The following is a 15,512-nucleotide window of genomic DNA, read 5'->3' as shown; positions in this document are numbered from 1 at the left end:
TGTCGCCACGTGCCCGTGTGTACAGGTCAGAGCTTCCAGCCGGGGGCTCAGAGGCGCTCAGAACCAGCACCTCCTCTCCTCTGCTCCCCGTGTTTCCTCATCTGTACACAGGGGATATGGGCTGCCCAGGTGACTCAGTGGTAAAGAATCCACCTGCTGAGCGGGAGATATGGGTTCGATCCCTGGGGCGGGAAGATCCCCTGGAGAAGGAAATGGGAACCCACTCCAGTATCCTTACCTGAGAGATCCCATGGACAGAGGAGCCTGGCAGGCTACAGTCCGTGGGGTCACAAAGAGTCTGACATGCTTTAGTGACTAAACAATAAAACAAACAAAAAAAACCCCATGGATGGTGCCCTAGGGGGCACTGCTGGAGATGACGTTTATAAAGCCCAGGGCGTGGGTCTGGCCCACTGGAGACCTTTAGTCAATGGAGGTGGCTTTGAGTAGCATCCCTCCTGCTTACAAGTGAGCTGGCCAAGCATCCCCCCATGTCCATTGGTCTCCCCTCTGCAGACAGGGAGGTGGCCCCACTGGCCCTCCCCAGCCTGCGGGCTTAGGATTTCAAGCGTCTGCCTCTCTGTCGGGCTGTTCTGAGGTCTTGGCTCAGGCTGGAAGCCGGGCTCAGGGTGCTGGAAGCGCAGCACCCCCTCAGCCCACGGCGGGCCTCGGTCCTGTTCGCTCTGGGAGGCCCCACCAGGCCTGGGAGTGGGGGTGGTGGACGGCAGGGTGGTGGTGGCCGAACGCAGCCTTTGTCCCCAGGCCAGCCTGATGGCCAACTGCCAGGCACCCCGCAGGCCCTGGAAGGCGTCCCACATGAGCACCGTCTTCATCTCCCTGCTCTGCTTCCCCTCCTTCCTGGGCACGGCCGTTTTCCTCTGCTACGCTGTCTGGCAGTGAGTGGGCGCCTGGCCTCCGGGGTTGGGGCGTGGGGAGGGCCGCCTGGCGAGGCTCTGACTGCTGGCCGAGGTTCGGGTGGTGTGGAGCGGCCCTTTGCCCGGGCTCAGGGGTCATGCCGCCCACCCTCTGCCCCCAGGGTGAAGCCCTCAAGCACCTGCGGCCCCTTCCGGACCCTGGACACCATGTATGAGGCGGGGAAGGTGTGGGTGCGCCGCCTGGAGAAGGCGGGCCCCCGCGTCTCCTGGCTGCCCTGGATCCACCGCTACCTGGTGGAAGATACCTTCCCCATCTACCTGGTGTCAGCCCTGCTGCTGTGAGTGACGGGGTCCCTGGCTTCTGCCACCCCCGGGCTCCTGCGAGGGGCCCAGCCTGACCGCCCGTCTCCCGCAGGGCTGTGATCTACCTCAACATCCAGGTGGTGAAGGGCCAGCGGAAGGTCATCTGCCTCCTCAAGGAGCAAATCAGCAACGTGAGTGCCCCTCTGAGCCCTCCACCCAGGGTCCCTCCGGACTTTTAACCTCCCTGGGATCTGGGCTGTGGAAAGGGGTTGTTTGCTAAGCAAATTATATCAATTGAGATACATAGTTCGTATTCATCAGAGTTGTAGATGGGAGGCAGCCAGGCTGCCCATCTGCAAAGAGCCCGCTGGGAGGAGGGCTCCAGAGGTGCTTCTCCGACGACCACCCCCCCCACCCCCAGTACCCCAGAGGTCGCCCAGCCCTGCCTCATGGGCTGTCCCTCCCTCCTCCCTGCTCAGTTACTGGACCTCCCATCACCTTTGGGGCAAGTCACTGCCCTGACAGTCAGGGTCACTCGGGCTGGCGTTTGCCTGGACGGCAGGGGCCTTTCGCCTGGTCCTTACCCTGCCTAGGTCTGGGCTGGCTGCTCAGGAGCACGTGTCAGTGACAGCAGTTCTCCCTGAATACTCAGTGGCCTCTGACCTTGTCCCCAGGGCCCCGACATCACTCTCCCCACTGCTATTTTTTTTTCCTTTTCTCCCTTTCCTTTCCAGTTTCTCCCTTGTGTACTCAATGCTTGAGCCCACCTTGGGGCCAGCTGCTGCCTGTGTTCCCCAGGCAGTCACATCAGGGCTGGTAGCTCCCCGCCATCCTGTGTTAGAAGTGACCTGAAGGTCCACTGCCAGGGGTCAGCCAAGGCAGGACCGGGCTGGGCTGCAGCTCGTGTGAGCCTGCTGCTGGCTGGTTGGTGCAGGGGCTCAGAGTCAGGTCTTTCCAAGTGGGAGGATCCTCTGGGGACTGCTTCCACTTTTTATTGGGTTGTAAGCAATGCAATGCTTCTACAAACAGCAGGCAGGGCTCAGGCTGGGCGTTTTGGCTGAGGGGGGTTGCCTGGCCCCAGCTGTTGGAAATGGGTTGTTTTTCCCAACTGGCTCGTGCTCTGCTGTGTAGATCTTTGGGACCTGAGGTGCCCGGCGGGATGCACAGGGGCATTGAGAGGGGAACCCCTGGTTCACCTTGTTCCGCCTGCCGTTCCTCTAGGAGCTGAAGGACAGTTCCCCAGGCGGCCCTTGTGGTGGGCAGCGTCTCCCACCAAGGCTGAGCACGGGCCCGGTTCTGAGTCTGGGGCTGCTGGTCTGAGCTCCGCCAGCACTCGGAGCATCTCCTCCTGGGACTGAGCAGGGCGGCTTACTCAGGCACACGGCCCTCTGTACCCACCAACTTGGTGGAGAGAAAATGGGGAGGACCCATCTTGGAGGTGTGTCTGTCTCAGCATCTTCCTGGGTGAGCCAGGGTCCCCGGCACCCAGGACGCATTCGAGCAGAATTGCTGTTTTCTCTTTGTGAAGGCTCCCTACCAGAAACCCAGTCTGACCCTGGAGCTGCATGGGCCCTGAAGTCTGCCAGGTGTTTAACCGGGTTCTCGACTTTAAACCTTTATGCACTTTTCACAGTCATTTGTCGAAAGAGCCCTGGGTTGGCTGATTTGTTGTTGTTTAGTCGCTAAGTCATGTCCAACTCTTTGTGACCCCATGGACTGCAGCACGCCAAGCTTCCCTGTCCTTCACCATCTCCCAGTGTTTGCTTAAACTCATATCTGTTGAGTCGGTGATGCCATCCAACCATCTCATCCTCTGTCGCCCCCTTCTCCTCCTGCTCTCAATCTTTCCCATCATCAGGGTCTTTTCCAATGAGTTAGCTCTTCGTATCTGGTGGCCAAAGTATTGGTTGATCGCTGCCCCAAAGATGTCCTTGTCCTAAACCCAGGAGCTGTGAATGAGCCATGTCACCTGGCATTGGAGTTGGGGGTTCAGGATTGCAGATGGAATTACAGTTGCTGTAATTCCATCCGCTGATCTGGAGGTGGGGAAGATTATCCTGGATCATTTGGGTGGGCATGATAAAGCCCTTAGAAAAGGAAGTTGGAGAGTCAGTATCAGAGAAAAGGGTGTAAGAAGGACTTGACTGGACGCTGCTGGCTCTGCAGATGGGAGAAGGCTGTGAGCCCAGGGATGTGGGCAGACTCAGAAGCTGAAGAAGGCGAGGACAGATTCTCCCTGGAGGCTCCAGAAGGAACCAGCCCTCCTCACTCCTTGATTTTAGCCCAGTGAGACCACTGTGGACTTTAGAAAATTTTGTTTCCTTCTGTCTGGCTGTGCTGGGTCTTCGTTGCTGCTGGGCTTTTCTCTAGCTGCAGCGTGGGCTTCTCTTTGTGGTGGCTCCTCTTGCTGCGGAGCACGGGCTCCAGGGTGCTCGGGCTTCAGTAGTTGTGGTGCTTGGACTCAGTAGTTGCGGTTCTTGGGCTCTAGAGCGCAGGCTCGATAGCTGTGGTGCACAGGCTTAGTTGCTCCATGACATGTGAGGTCTTCCCTGACCAGGGCTTGAACTTGTGTCTCCTGCATTGACAGGCGGATTCTTTACCACTGAGCCACCAGAGAAGCCCTATTGTAGACTTCTGATCTCTAGAACCGAAAGGTGTTGAATTTGTGTTGCTTTAAGCCACTAACTTTCTGTAATCGATTAGCGCAATGATAGAAAACCCATACAAACCCTATGACCCAAGCACACAGTGACCGAGGTCAGAGAGGAGGTAATTTCCCCAGGGCAGACTTACTAAGTAGCAGGACCGGTTATATATTGAGTCAGGCTTGTTTCTGGTGGCAGCCCTCGCTGTGTGAATCAGCACATTTCCCTTTTCACATTGGCTGCTAGGAGGCTAAGCTGTGTGTGTGTGTGTGTGTGTGTGTGTGTGTGTGTGTATATGTGCCCACTGTAGGGTTCTCGGTTTTCCCTCGTTCTTGCTTGGTACCTCTGTCTCCTTTCTTTAAACTTTTCGTGTTCACGGGGTCAAATCTTTGAGAGCCCCTCTGAGTGCCATACTGGAGCAGGCCACTTCTGGATGGACATGCAGTGGACAGCTGCTCTCTGTGTTCTGGTGTTTCTAGGAGGGGGAGGACAAAATCTTCTTGATCAACAAGCTTCAGCGTGTCTACGAGAGGAAGGAGAGGAGCAGGTGAGGGGCCTGGGAGGGGAGTCTGCAGGGTGGGGGAGCAGGGAATGGACAGAGGCCCCTTACTTCCAGGGGTCAGGGGTGGGGAGTGGCTGCTGGCCTCCCCGGGTGGCCCTTAACTTCTTGGGACTCCCCTGTCCACTTCCCCCACCTTTTCTCCTCAGGTGTGTGGGGCATTTGGGGCAGGAGGAGAACTTAAGTGTGGTGAGAAAGGAGAAAAGGAAGTGAACTGTGTGCAGGGGGCAGGGTTGAGCTGGGGTCTCTCACACCCTTTTCCTCCTCCTCTCTGCATCCCCTGTCTTGATGAGTCAGGGGTCGGTCTAGCTGGCCTTCTCCTCAGGCCCCGCCCCTTTCTCGCCATGGGGTGAACATCCTGCCCCCAGATGCTGCTGCATCAGGAGTGCAGGGCCTGCTCCCACGGCCGCACATCTCACCCTGCATCTGTTGCCTGTGCTTAAGTCCGGGGATGGGGAGGCACACTCAGACATCTTCCTGCCGCCTGGACAGACAGACACACTCGGGGATGCACACACCCCCTTCCCCAGCCCCCGCCCAGCCAGGGGGGCTGGCTGAGGTCTGCAGGTGGAAGCCCTTGGGGCTCCCCATCCCCACCCTGGGCAGCAGGAGTCCCCCCACCCTAGAATGAGCCATCTAATAAGACATCCTCCCCACACCCTGGCCAGGAGGAGGGCATGGCAGCCCACTCCAGTGTCTTTGGCTGGAGAACCCCATGGACAGAGGAGCTTGGCGGGCTGCAGTCCCTGGGGTCACCCTCGGCCAGGTGTCAGTGGTGAATCCTGGCCTCTTCCCGCTCCTTCCCCTTCTCAGAGCTCATGAGGAAGCTGCTAGGGCGTCCTGTGGCCTAAGGGGGTGACTGGCGCGCACTGCCCGAGGCCAGGGGCCCCTCGCTGACTTCCCTTTCTGGCAGGGCTGGTAGAACCGAGGAGGCCGTGACACCCCCAGCCCTGCTCACAGACGGCTGGGACGCCCAGTAAGAGTGCCAGGCTGGCAGCCTGGTTCCTGCGGCCCTGCAGGCAGATGCCGCCTGAAGTGACCCCGCTGGGACACAACTGGGGATGGGGGCAGGGGGCAGGCTCTGCAGCCCACCTGAGGCTGAGCACCCCTTGTGAACCCTGCCTGGAACTCTTATTTATTCTAATTAAACATGTTTTGCAAAATGGGCTTATCTTGTGGGAGTCTGTGCTTGTACCCAGGCCTGTCCAGGCGTGCGCAGGTATGGCTGTGCCCCCGGGGCCTGCAGCCTGCATTCTTCTGCCTCCAATTTCTCCCTCTTTCTTCAAGGCTGTCTTCCTGGCCAGGCCCAGCCCTGTGGCCTCCCCCAGTGCCGGGCTCTGGATGGAACAGACTGCAGGGCTTCAGTGCTGAGTGCAGGGCGCCCTCTGCTGGCGCAGGCCCTCGTAGCAGGGATGCACCACACTGCAGCCTCTGGGGCTGCCCTGCTTGGGGGCTGTGGTGAGGTGGGGAGGTGGGGGGAAGAGTACAGATACGGAATGTGTGGTGGCGGATGATCAAGTGATGCTTTCAGTGGTTACTGGGTGGAGGGCAAATTTAGGGAGGAACTGAGGTGGGTCACGGAGAAGGCAATGGCACCCCACTCCAGTACTCTTGCCTGGAAAATCCCATGGATGAGGAGCCTGGTGGGCCGCAGTCCACGGGGTCGCTAAGAGTCGGACAAGACTCAGCGACTTCACTTTCACTTTTCACTTTCCTGCACTGGAGAAGGCAATGGCAACCCACTCCAGTGTTCTTGCCTGGAGAATCCCAGGGACGGGGGAGCCTCGTGGGCTGCTGTCTATGGGGTCGCACAGAGTCGGACATGACTGAAGGACTTAGCAGCAGCAGCAGCAGAGATGGGTCATAGCTTTTCTTCCAAGGAGCAAGCGTCTTTTCATTTCATTCGGAAGAAAAGCTATGACCAACCTAGACAGCATATGAAAAAGCAGAGACATTACTTTGCCAAACAAAGGTCCGTCTATTCAAAGCTATGGTTTTTCCAGTAGTCTTGTATGGATGTGAGTTGGACTATAAAGAAAGCTGGGTGCCGAAGAATTGACGCTTTTGAACTGTGGTGTTGGAGAAGACTCTTGAGAGTCCCTTGGACTGCAAGGAGATCCAACCAGTCCATCCTAAAGGAAATCAGTCCTGAATATTCATTGGAAGGACTGACGCTGAAGCTGAAACTCCAATACTCTGTCCACCTGATGCGAAGAACTGACTCATTGGAAAAGTCCCTGATGCTGGGAAAGATTGAAGGTGGGAGGAGAAGGGGACGACAGAAGATGAGATGGTTGGATGGCATCACTGACTCGATGGACATGTGTTTGAGTAAACTCCGGGAGTTGGTGATGGACAGGGAGGCCTGGAGTGCAGTCCATGTGGTCGCAAAGAGTCGGACACAACTGTTCAGACATGAACATGTTGGACAGTTCAGAGTGACTGAACTGAAATAAGGTGGGTCATTTGCTAATGAGCTGTGGAGAGAGGAGCCTTTGGCAGGTGGAAGGGCAGCCAGTGTCCAGGCCTGTGGCGGAGTGAGGTGACCCCAGTCCTGCCAGGCAGAGCTTGAGGAACCTGTGGGAGGCCGTGGGCCCGAGGGTGTGGGGAGGAGGGGACAGAGCTGTCACTGACCAGGGCCCGCTGTCCGCAGGAGCTGGGGGAGCAGCCCTGTGGGAAAGGATGGGAGAGCGGCAATAGGCCCTCAATCCTCATCTCCATGGGGAACCTGGGGGAGCAAAGCCTGGCTTGGGGGGCGCAGGTGGGCCATGGGGACACCTCTGCCACCTGCCACGCTCCCAGCTGGGCCCATGCTAACCCCAGATGGTCCCTGTTTTGAGGACTGTCCCACGTCGAGGGGGCGCTCCTGCGTTTGGCAGACGTGCGGGACAGACGCCACCTGACTTTCTCAGGAACCCGACATCAGGACTCTTGCTTGTGTCTAGTACCAGGCAGGTGATGCTTGGGGACCTCTTCGAGGAGCTGGCAGCAGCTCTTGGCTGCGGTTCCGGGCATGAGCACCGCTGGGTGGGTGAAGTCGGGTGGGGAGACTTGACCTGGGCTCTCAGGGCCAGCACTCCCAGATGCCCACCTCCACGTGAAGAGCGCTTTTGGATGGATGGATGGACATCATAAACTGACCACGTCCAGTCTGAGCTGGTGCCGCCAGTTATGACTGGCTGGGCTCACTTTGCCTGCCTCGCAACGACTGAGGTCAGGACAAGCTGCTGCTGACAAACGGGCCAGAAGCCTGTGGGCATTTCTGCAGGCACCGTGTGCCAGTCAGGTGGTGTCCCTGGCCATTGAGCGCTAACCGAGGTGTTGCTGTGAAGGCATTCTGCAGGCGCCCAGCACCCAGTCAGCTGACTTTAAGGAGACTGTCCCCCGTGATGTGTGTGGGCCTTGTCCAATCAGTTGAAGGACCTCAAGATCAAGGCCAAGGTTTTCCAGAGAAGAGATTCTTCCCAGGGCTGTGGCACCCAGCTGCCTGGCTGGCGGGGTTCAAATTCCAGAGTCACTAGCTCCGCCCCCGTCCCAGTCAGTTCTCTTTCCAGGCACGTCCGTAGCCCATCACAGTGGCTTCTGATACACATGTGGCCTCGAGCCTCCAGCTGTAATATTCCGTGATGGAGCCCAAGGGGCCCTGACCGAGCAAGGCTGTGGAGTCAGAGGGGCCTGGGTTTGATGCTCATCAGTTCATGGCCTTGGCACATTCCGTAACCTCTCCCAGTCCCTGTTCCTCCCCTTTTGGGGTTGTTGGAACAATGGACACGGTCCCACGTGGTGCTTAGCACCATGCCTGGCACGTAACAGTTTTGCTTTAAAAAAAAAAAAAAGAAAAAGAAAAAAGCGTAAACTGACAAATGAGACCCACTGGGCTCTTGCAAGTGGCTGAATTCCAGTGGGTGGGAGGCTGACAGTCTCAGCCTACCAACAGGCTCCCTCGGACACCACCTCTGCCTTGGCCACTCAGTGGAATCAACCGGGGAGATTTAAAGACCCTGATGCCTGTACACTCGACCAGAGACTCTGGTGGAATGGATTTATGATGTGCCCTGGGTTCTGGGATTTTAAGAAATTTCTGGATAATTCTGACATGCAGTCAGGACGGAGAACCAGTATCTGAAATGTCACTTAAGCCCGAAGCTTCTGTGCACTTCGGGGGTGTGTTTGGAAACAAGCTTCAGGATTTCACGGTGACTGGGGAGCCAGGCTCCTGGGTCACACCTGCAGTGTGGGACTGCCGTTCAGGGAAGTTTTTCCAGGTGGTGTGGTAAGAAACTGCCTGCCGATGCAGGAGGCGTGGGTTTGATCCCTGGGTTGGGAAGATTCCCCTGGAGAAGGCCACGGACAGAGGAGCCTGGCAGGTTACAGTCCATGGGGGTGCAGAGTCGGACACGACTGAGCTCACCACTCACACAGGCGAAGCCGGTCGACAGCACTTCTGCTGGGAGAGCTGATGTGTAGACGCTAGTAAGTTAACCGCATGTTTCCATCACGACTCATGTGACTTCTTCTTGTTCCACCCCATGTGCTCTATTCTTGCAAATAATCTTCTTGAAACACCTTCCTGTCTCAGTGAACACACACTCAGCTCCTCGGGTCTTGTGGCCTATGTCCTTAGAATCAGGGCTGGCCAAGGTGGCTCCTTCCCAACCCTTTCTCCCCATTCAGAAGTCCTTTCTCCACACACCAGGCTTCTCCCCGCTGAGCATCCTGCCGTCTTTGCCTTCTCCCACAGTGTTGACAGAATGAGGTTAAAAAAAAAAAAAAAAACAGTACAGTTCTGAGCCTCCAATTTTTCTCTTGATTCCAGACACCAAGTCTCCTTTTCATCTGTGGGTAGCAGGGCCCGGCCCTGCTCCAGGCCAGGAGGCAGTCACTCATCCTCCTCTGTGCTCCCACGTGTCCCGTTTTCCCTGGGCTTGGGAGGAAAGAGCCACCTCCTCCAGGAAGTCTGCCTCACCTTCGGCCATCCCGGTGGCACTGAGCTTGTTCTCCAGTGAGGTGCTGGGACGGTTTGCTCCCCTGTGGTGACTCTGGACTCACAGGGGACCAGGTGAACACCCGGGGAAGGGCTGGCTCGAGCTCCTGGTGGAGTCGTGGCCTCCAGGTTTACACAAGTGCAGGATGTTGCGTGTGTTCTGATTGTCCGTGTTCTGAGCTTCACTCTTCCTTTAGCCCTTCTCCTGACGCTGGTCCTCCCGTGCTCTCTTCCTGGGTTTGAGGCCGGTCAGAGCCAGGAGCTTGCCGTCTTGACCTCCGGAGCCAACCTGGGTCCTGTCTTCTCGGTAAAATGTGGCCGAGGCCCCTAGGAGTGTAAGAGAGGAGGAGACACTCGCTCCATTGGTCTCTGAGCAGAAGTCACAAAGGACGTTTAGGCTGGTCTTCAAGAGGATATCTTCACAATCCCGATGAGACAGCAGAACTGGCGCTGAACTTATGGTCGTGGCAGGCGATCCCGGGGTGGGCCTGGGAGCCAGTGCCAAGTGCTCGGACTCCTGACTGCGGCCTGAAGCCCGTGGGGACAGGCTGCTGCTGCTGTAGCCAGTGCCGTCACCTCAGCAGTCCTCGTACAAGACGCTATGCACAGTCATCTAAGGCTGGGGCTTCCCTGGAGGGCCAGGGGTTAATACTTCCCCTTCAATGCAGGGGCTGCGGGTTCGATCCCTGGGTGGGGAACTAAGATCCCACGTGTCTCTCGGTCAGGAAACCAAAACATAGAACAGAAGCAATATTGTAAGTCAATAAAGACTTTAAAAATGGTCTGTATCCCACCCCCCAAAAAAAACTTAAGGCTACTTTACTGAAACAAAAGAACATCTCAGTTCAGGCGCTCAGTCGTGTCTGACTCTTTGTGACCCCGTGAACCACAGCACACCAGGCCTCCCTGTCCATCACCAACTCCCAGAGTCTACCCAAACCCATGTCCATTGAGTCGGTGATGCCACCCAACCATCTCATCCTTCGTCGTCCCCTTCTCCTCCTGCCCTCAATCTTTCCCAGCATCGGGGTCTTTTCAAATGAGTCAGCTCTTCTACGACCAACAAAAAACCTTCACTAAAGACCTTCACTACTCTTTTCTCTCTGAATATTTATTTTTTTAAAAAAATATTTATTTTTAGCTGTGCTGAATTTTCATTGCTGCGAGGGCTTTTCTCTGGCTGTGGCGAGCCGGGGCTGCTCTCTCGTTGCAGTGCTCAGGCTTCTCACTGCGGTGGCTTCCCCCGTTGCGGAGCACGGGCCCGCGGGCTTCAGCAGCTGTGGCGCCTGCGCTCAGTAGCTGTGGCCCACGGGTGTAGCTGCTCCTCGGCATGTGGAATCTTCCTGGATCCGGGATCAAACCCATGTCTCCTGAGTTGGCAGCTGGATTCTTAACCACTGAGCCACCAGGGAAGCCCTCTTTGGATATTTCTGACACCCAAACTGGGTCACGGGTTGAGCGCGAGCAGCAGTCCTGGGCTGTGGCCACATGCCACGGTCGACCCAGATGGTACTGGTTCCTGGACGGAGCGCGTGGGTCCAGGCGGGTGGCTGGCGGGGAGCCCCTAGGCTCTACTGCATTTCGATGACTCAATAAGATTTTGGTGTTGAATGCAACATCCCAAAACAAATGGTAAAATCCTAGGTCAGGCAACTGAAACGTGGAGTGCACCTACTTACGTACATAAACTTTCGAGGACAGCATAAAAAGGCACAGGGCATTTCTTACACACAGTGGGACAGCTCTCTCTCCCAAAACATACAAAGTGAATATAGATGACATTCCTCTTTGAAAAATAAAAATAAAAAACGCATTTATTCGAATAGCCAAGAAAAAAAGAATTGCCATTTATTAAGATTCAACAAAGCATTGTACTTTTGAAAGCAACTGTCGGTGCATTTTCTTCAACAATCACATTCTATGAGGAAAAACATTAAAAGCCACAAACTTGTCTTTTAATCTCAGAGTTACAGACGTCTTTAATTCGAAATAAAAGGTCAAAAAACAAAACAAAAAAAACAAAACCCCAACAAATCCCACCCCAACAACAACAAAAAAAACGAAAACGGAGAGATTCTTTACTTCCATCCCCAATTTAAAAATATCAGTTTTCTACAACTCGATGCTAAATGCAGCATGGGAAGCTGTATGTCTAGGTGCTCACGGGCACACACGCACGCACGCATGTATATTTGGTGTACATGTGTGGGGACGTGTACATCAAATATACAGAGCACAGGTAATGGCAAATGAGATGCGCTTACTCTGAGGAAGGTCTGTTTAGCTAAATACACTACTGAACTTGAGAAAAAAGTCTCGAACCAGTTTGTGCATAGTTCATGATCCTCTATAAAACCAGCTTTTGTTGATCTGCAATTTTGCAGGAACTTTTTTTTTTCTTTTCGTTTTTTGTCTTTTTTTTTTAAATTGTTTTTTGCTTTTTTGTTTTGTTTTGATAAAACCATTAAAAAGCTAATTAAAAAAAATGTAATGCACAAGTTTCCTGATCAAGCAGGCAGGGAGCACATGTTCATATATTTTTTTTTTTTTTTTTAAACATACTTGAGGGTATGTTACTCCATTGTCTCTTTCTTGCAAAACAATCAAAACATTGATCATTTTTTTTTAAACATAAAGCAATTTTTAATATATAAAGCACTCTTCGAACATCTATTTCCTTTGAGTCCATTATTTGGTACATACGTAACTGCTACACGTTAGAGATTAGGTATCTTTCTTCTTTGTGGTTTTTTTTTTTCCTCTTTTTTCTTATTTTTTTTTCCTTTATTTTGTATTATTATTTTTTTTAATAACATCTTCAGTGCTAGGAGTTGGGTGACGAAACACATGAAATGGTGTGGAGCTGTCCCTCGGGAACCCTGGTTTTCCTGAGCGCGCGTCCGCGTGTGCAAGACAGTGACCACAGCTCGTCGCCTCGACGAAGGGGACCGTCGGCGAGTCCACGGCGACGGCCGGAGGGGAAAGCAACACTGTTCCATCCCAGAGCTCTGAAGCAGCGGATCTGCGTTCTGAAAATAGGTTTCTTTACGACAGAAGTCTTTTTTTTTTTTTTTCTTTTTTTCTTTAAATTCCTTTTTAAAATTTTTTATTTTTAAAGTCTGAAGGAGAAAAAAAAAAAGGTCTGTAAACAGGTGGGAGCCGTCACCACTGGCTCCGACAAAAGCAGTCACAACCCACACCCAAGTGCTTGTCTCCGCTCCTCTCGAGGAACCATCCATCCTCTGCAAGGATCTATGGCCACAGTTCAGCGAGTTTTTTTTTTTTTTTTCCTTTTTTCTCTTTAACTTTATATTCCAAATGGAAAAATGGTGCAATACTCTGGTAATAATTTTCTTGCATTAGTCCACGATAAAAAGCTGCTAAAGGTAGGTATACATATTATTTCTCCAGAGATATACACTGTAATTTTTTTAAACGCAATTAACAGAGTCCTTGAGTAAACATTTACACATGAATTGTCACCGGCCCTGTCCTGTGAATTTTCTTGAACGTATAGGATTAGCTAGAGGAAGGGCAGGGACACTCAGTGCAAAGTTAGAAGCTAATAATAAACAACAAACATTTGACCAATGCGCCAAAAAAAAAAAAAAAAAAAAAGCACATACTGAATAAAAGGGAAAACCCACAGTTACATCCCTCACACACTTAACATATGAACACAGAAAGCACGCAGGCACACACGCTTGTTTCAACACACACACACACACACACACACACATATAGGCTGTCAACTTAGAAATGTTTCCTAGAGCCTGTTTCTGTGTACTGATGTCAACCTGGAAGTGTAGAATTAGAAAGTGTTCACATTTCATTATTGGCCTGCTGGATTCAAGTATTTGCATGTTTGATATGTCTTTTTTTTTAACTTTTAAAAAATATTTTTTTGGGGGGATTAAAAAAAATGACATGAAAAAGTAATGAAACAAGGGTAATGTGCATAGGCGGACCCGTGGGGACAGAGAGCAGAGCACAGACCGCTCCTTCCGCTCGGCTCCCGGTCGGGGCGTCCTGGTGGCGGACGCCAGCTCCCCCTGATTACGGGGCCGCCTCTGGTAATGTGCATAATCATCACAGGCTCGTTTTAAATAGGCTTTCTCGTCTCCCTCCCTCCCTCCCCACCCCTCCCTCCCTTGATAAAATAACCCTTTCCAGCCCACAATCTGAAAAGTGCCCTTCATGATAGAACTATTCTAAGCAGCTTTTATACTTAAAAAAAAAAATCAAAATGACAACACACCGTACAAACATAAGACGACACCAAATAAAAAGCTGTGAGAAGCATCCTGTCGTGACGCGTGACGCTGCCCCGGCGCGGCCGCACTGTCTCGGGGACAGTTCGCAAGGCCTGCGTGTGGCCAAGGCTCGTCTTCAGTACTGGACAGAGGTACTCGAAAGGGCTGCCGGGCAGCTCCGGTCGGCGGGGTCCTCAGCAACACCCGGGCTGGAAAGGGTCAGCGTGTCCTCCTGCAGCTGGTGACCGCGGCACCCGCGGGGCCCCCCGGGGCTAGATGGACTCCCCACTGAGAAGGTCGCCAGGGAGCAACGTGTTCAGCGGGGTGGGGCTTCCGATGACCCTGCCGTCGTCGCTGCTGGGGGGGCCCCACAGGCTGCTCGAGTACTGGGGGACCCCGCCCCACAGCAGGTCGCTGCTCCCTTTGCCGGCCAGCCCCGGGGCATTCCAGTGGCCGGCGTCGCTCCGCACCAGGCCGTGGGCGCTGCCCGAGGTGCCCAGCCGCGTCTGGCTGGTCCCTGGGCTGGGCTGCCAGCTGGAGGTGGGTGGCAGTGCTTGGCCTTGGGCTAAGAAACGGTTCACTTCTTCTTCGCCGGCGAACTCGGCCAAGATGGTAGTGTTTCCCAGAACACACCTGGAAGGGCAGGGTGGCAATGGAAATAAGGGTTGGTGTTTTTGAGAAGATAACACAAACTTGACAAATCCTTAGCTAGACTAACCAAGAAAAAAAAAAAGAGGACACAAAATCAGAAACGAAAGGGAGGCATTATAACTGACAGTACAGAAATACTAATAGACATCTGAACCCCTTGTTTAACCACAGCATTATTTATAAATAGTCAAAATATGGCTACAAGCTAGTAGTCAACAAAGAAAATGTGAGGTGTGTGTGTGTGCACACACACACAGACACAGACATGCACACACACACACAATGGACTACTGTGCAGGCACAAGAAAGAAGGAAATCCTTCAACAAAACAGATTAATCCTGAGGACCTTATGCTAAGGGAGGTAAGTCAAAGATCAGATAAATACTGCACGATATTTTTTATTTGGAACCCCCAAAAAGCCAAACTTGTAGACACATTTGGGAGTAGAATGGTGGTTTCCAGGAGCTGTGGGTGGAGAGATGGCAGAGGCTGGTCAAAGGGTACAGACGTCTGGTTAGATGACTAAGTTCTGGGGAGGGAAGGTGCAGCCTGGTGACCAGTTAACAGTTCTGTATCGTTTATGTCAAAGCTGCTGACAGAGCAGATCTTCAATGTTTTCACCACAAATAGGAAGTAATAATTATGTGCCCTGGGGTCCTGTTAGCTCACATGGTGGTGAGCATTTGGCAGTTACAGAAACGTGCCAGGACAACAGGCACTACGCCTCTGAACTGACACACTGCTGCTGTGCGTCGGTCAGATCTCAAAACAAAAACTCAAAAAAGCCACAAACACAGAAAGCAGAACGGGGGGCCATGTGAGCGGAGCAGCTGTGAGTCTTCCTGTGTCCTCCTTGTTGGCTTTCCTGTGCTGTTGTTTTTTTAAAACAGGAAAAGGACAGCTGGAGGCTTCATGTCACAGGCCACCCAGAAACAGTCCAGCAGTTCACGCTTTACTACAGCTGTTTCCAAGGCCAGAGTATGAGCTTTTCCCCCTTGTTTTAGATTTCTAGCAGCTGTGTGGTGGTGGTATCGAGAGCACATTCTTAAGGATGTGCATGCATGGACCATTGAAGGTGGGCATCGTTTAGGGTCAGTGCAGTTCATCCTGGGCTGAAAACAGGCATGACTGATTTCTGGGGCCCACAGCTCAAGTGACACTGCTGAGAAGGCCTACTCACGACATCTAACTGGAGTCCTGTAATCAGGGGAGAGGAGTCGGCTGCAGGGAACACTATTAGG

The 15,512-nt window shown here is 53.4% G+C and overlaps 2 protein-coding genes across 8 annotated transcripts in view; one reads left to right on the top strand and one right to left on the bottom strand.

Annotated features, from left to right (window-relative positions):
• TMC6 (transmembrane channel-like 6) overlaps positions 1 to 5,549 on the top strand; it is a 19,803-nt gene extending 14,254 nt beyond the window's left edge. For all 7 annotated transcript variants that reach the window (XM_010856254.1, XM_010856253.1, XM_010856257.1 and 4 more), the window contains 5 exons: positions 763 to 896; positions 1,037 to 1,213; positions 1,291 to 1,369; positions 4,303 to 4,370; positions 5,296 to 5,549. In XM_010856254.1, the coding sequence (XP_010854556.1) occupies positions 763 to 896; positions 1,037 to 1,213; positions 1,291 to 1,369; positions 4,303 to 4,370; positions 5,296 to 5,362 (525 nt within the window). In that variant the 3' untranslated portion in view covers positions 5,363 to 5,549. The remainder of the gene's footprint in view (positions 1 to 762; positions 897 to 1,036; positions 1,214 to 1,290; positions 1,370 to 4,302; positions 4,371 to 5,295) is intronic.
• Positions 5,550 to 11,153: 5,604 nt separating this feature from the next.
• TNRC6C (trinucleotide repeat containing 6C) overlaps positions 11,154 to 15,512 on the bottom strand; it is a 42,000-nt gene continuing 37,641 nt past the window's right edge. Inside the window, exon 20 of the mRNA XM_010856514.1 lies at positions 11,154 to 14,252. Within this exon, the coding sequence (XP_010854816.1) occupies positions 13,892 to 14,252 (361 nt within the window). The 3' untranslated portion in view covers positions 11,154 to 13,891. The remainder of the gene's footprint in view (positions 14,253 to 15,512) is intronic.

The sequence above is a fragment of the Bison bison genome, unplaced genomic scaffold, assembly GCF_000754665.1.
Source record: "Bison bison bison isolate TAMUID 2011002044 unplaced genomic scaffold, Bison_UMD1.0 scf7180017864371, whole genome shotgun sequence".
In the NCBI taxonomy this organism is placed as follows: Eukaryota; Metazoa; Chordata; class Mammalia; order Artiodactyla; family Bovidae; genus Bison; species Bison bison.
The sequence above is the reverse complement of the archived record's forward strand: the minus strand, read 5'-3'. Positions and strand labels throughout refer to the sequence as shown.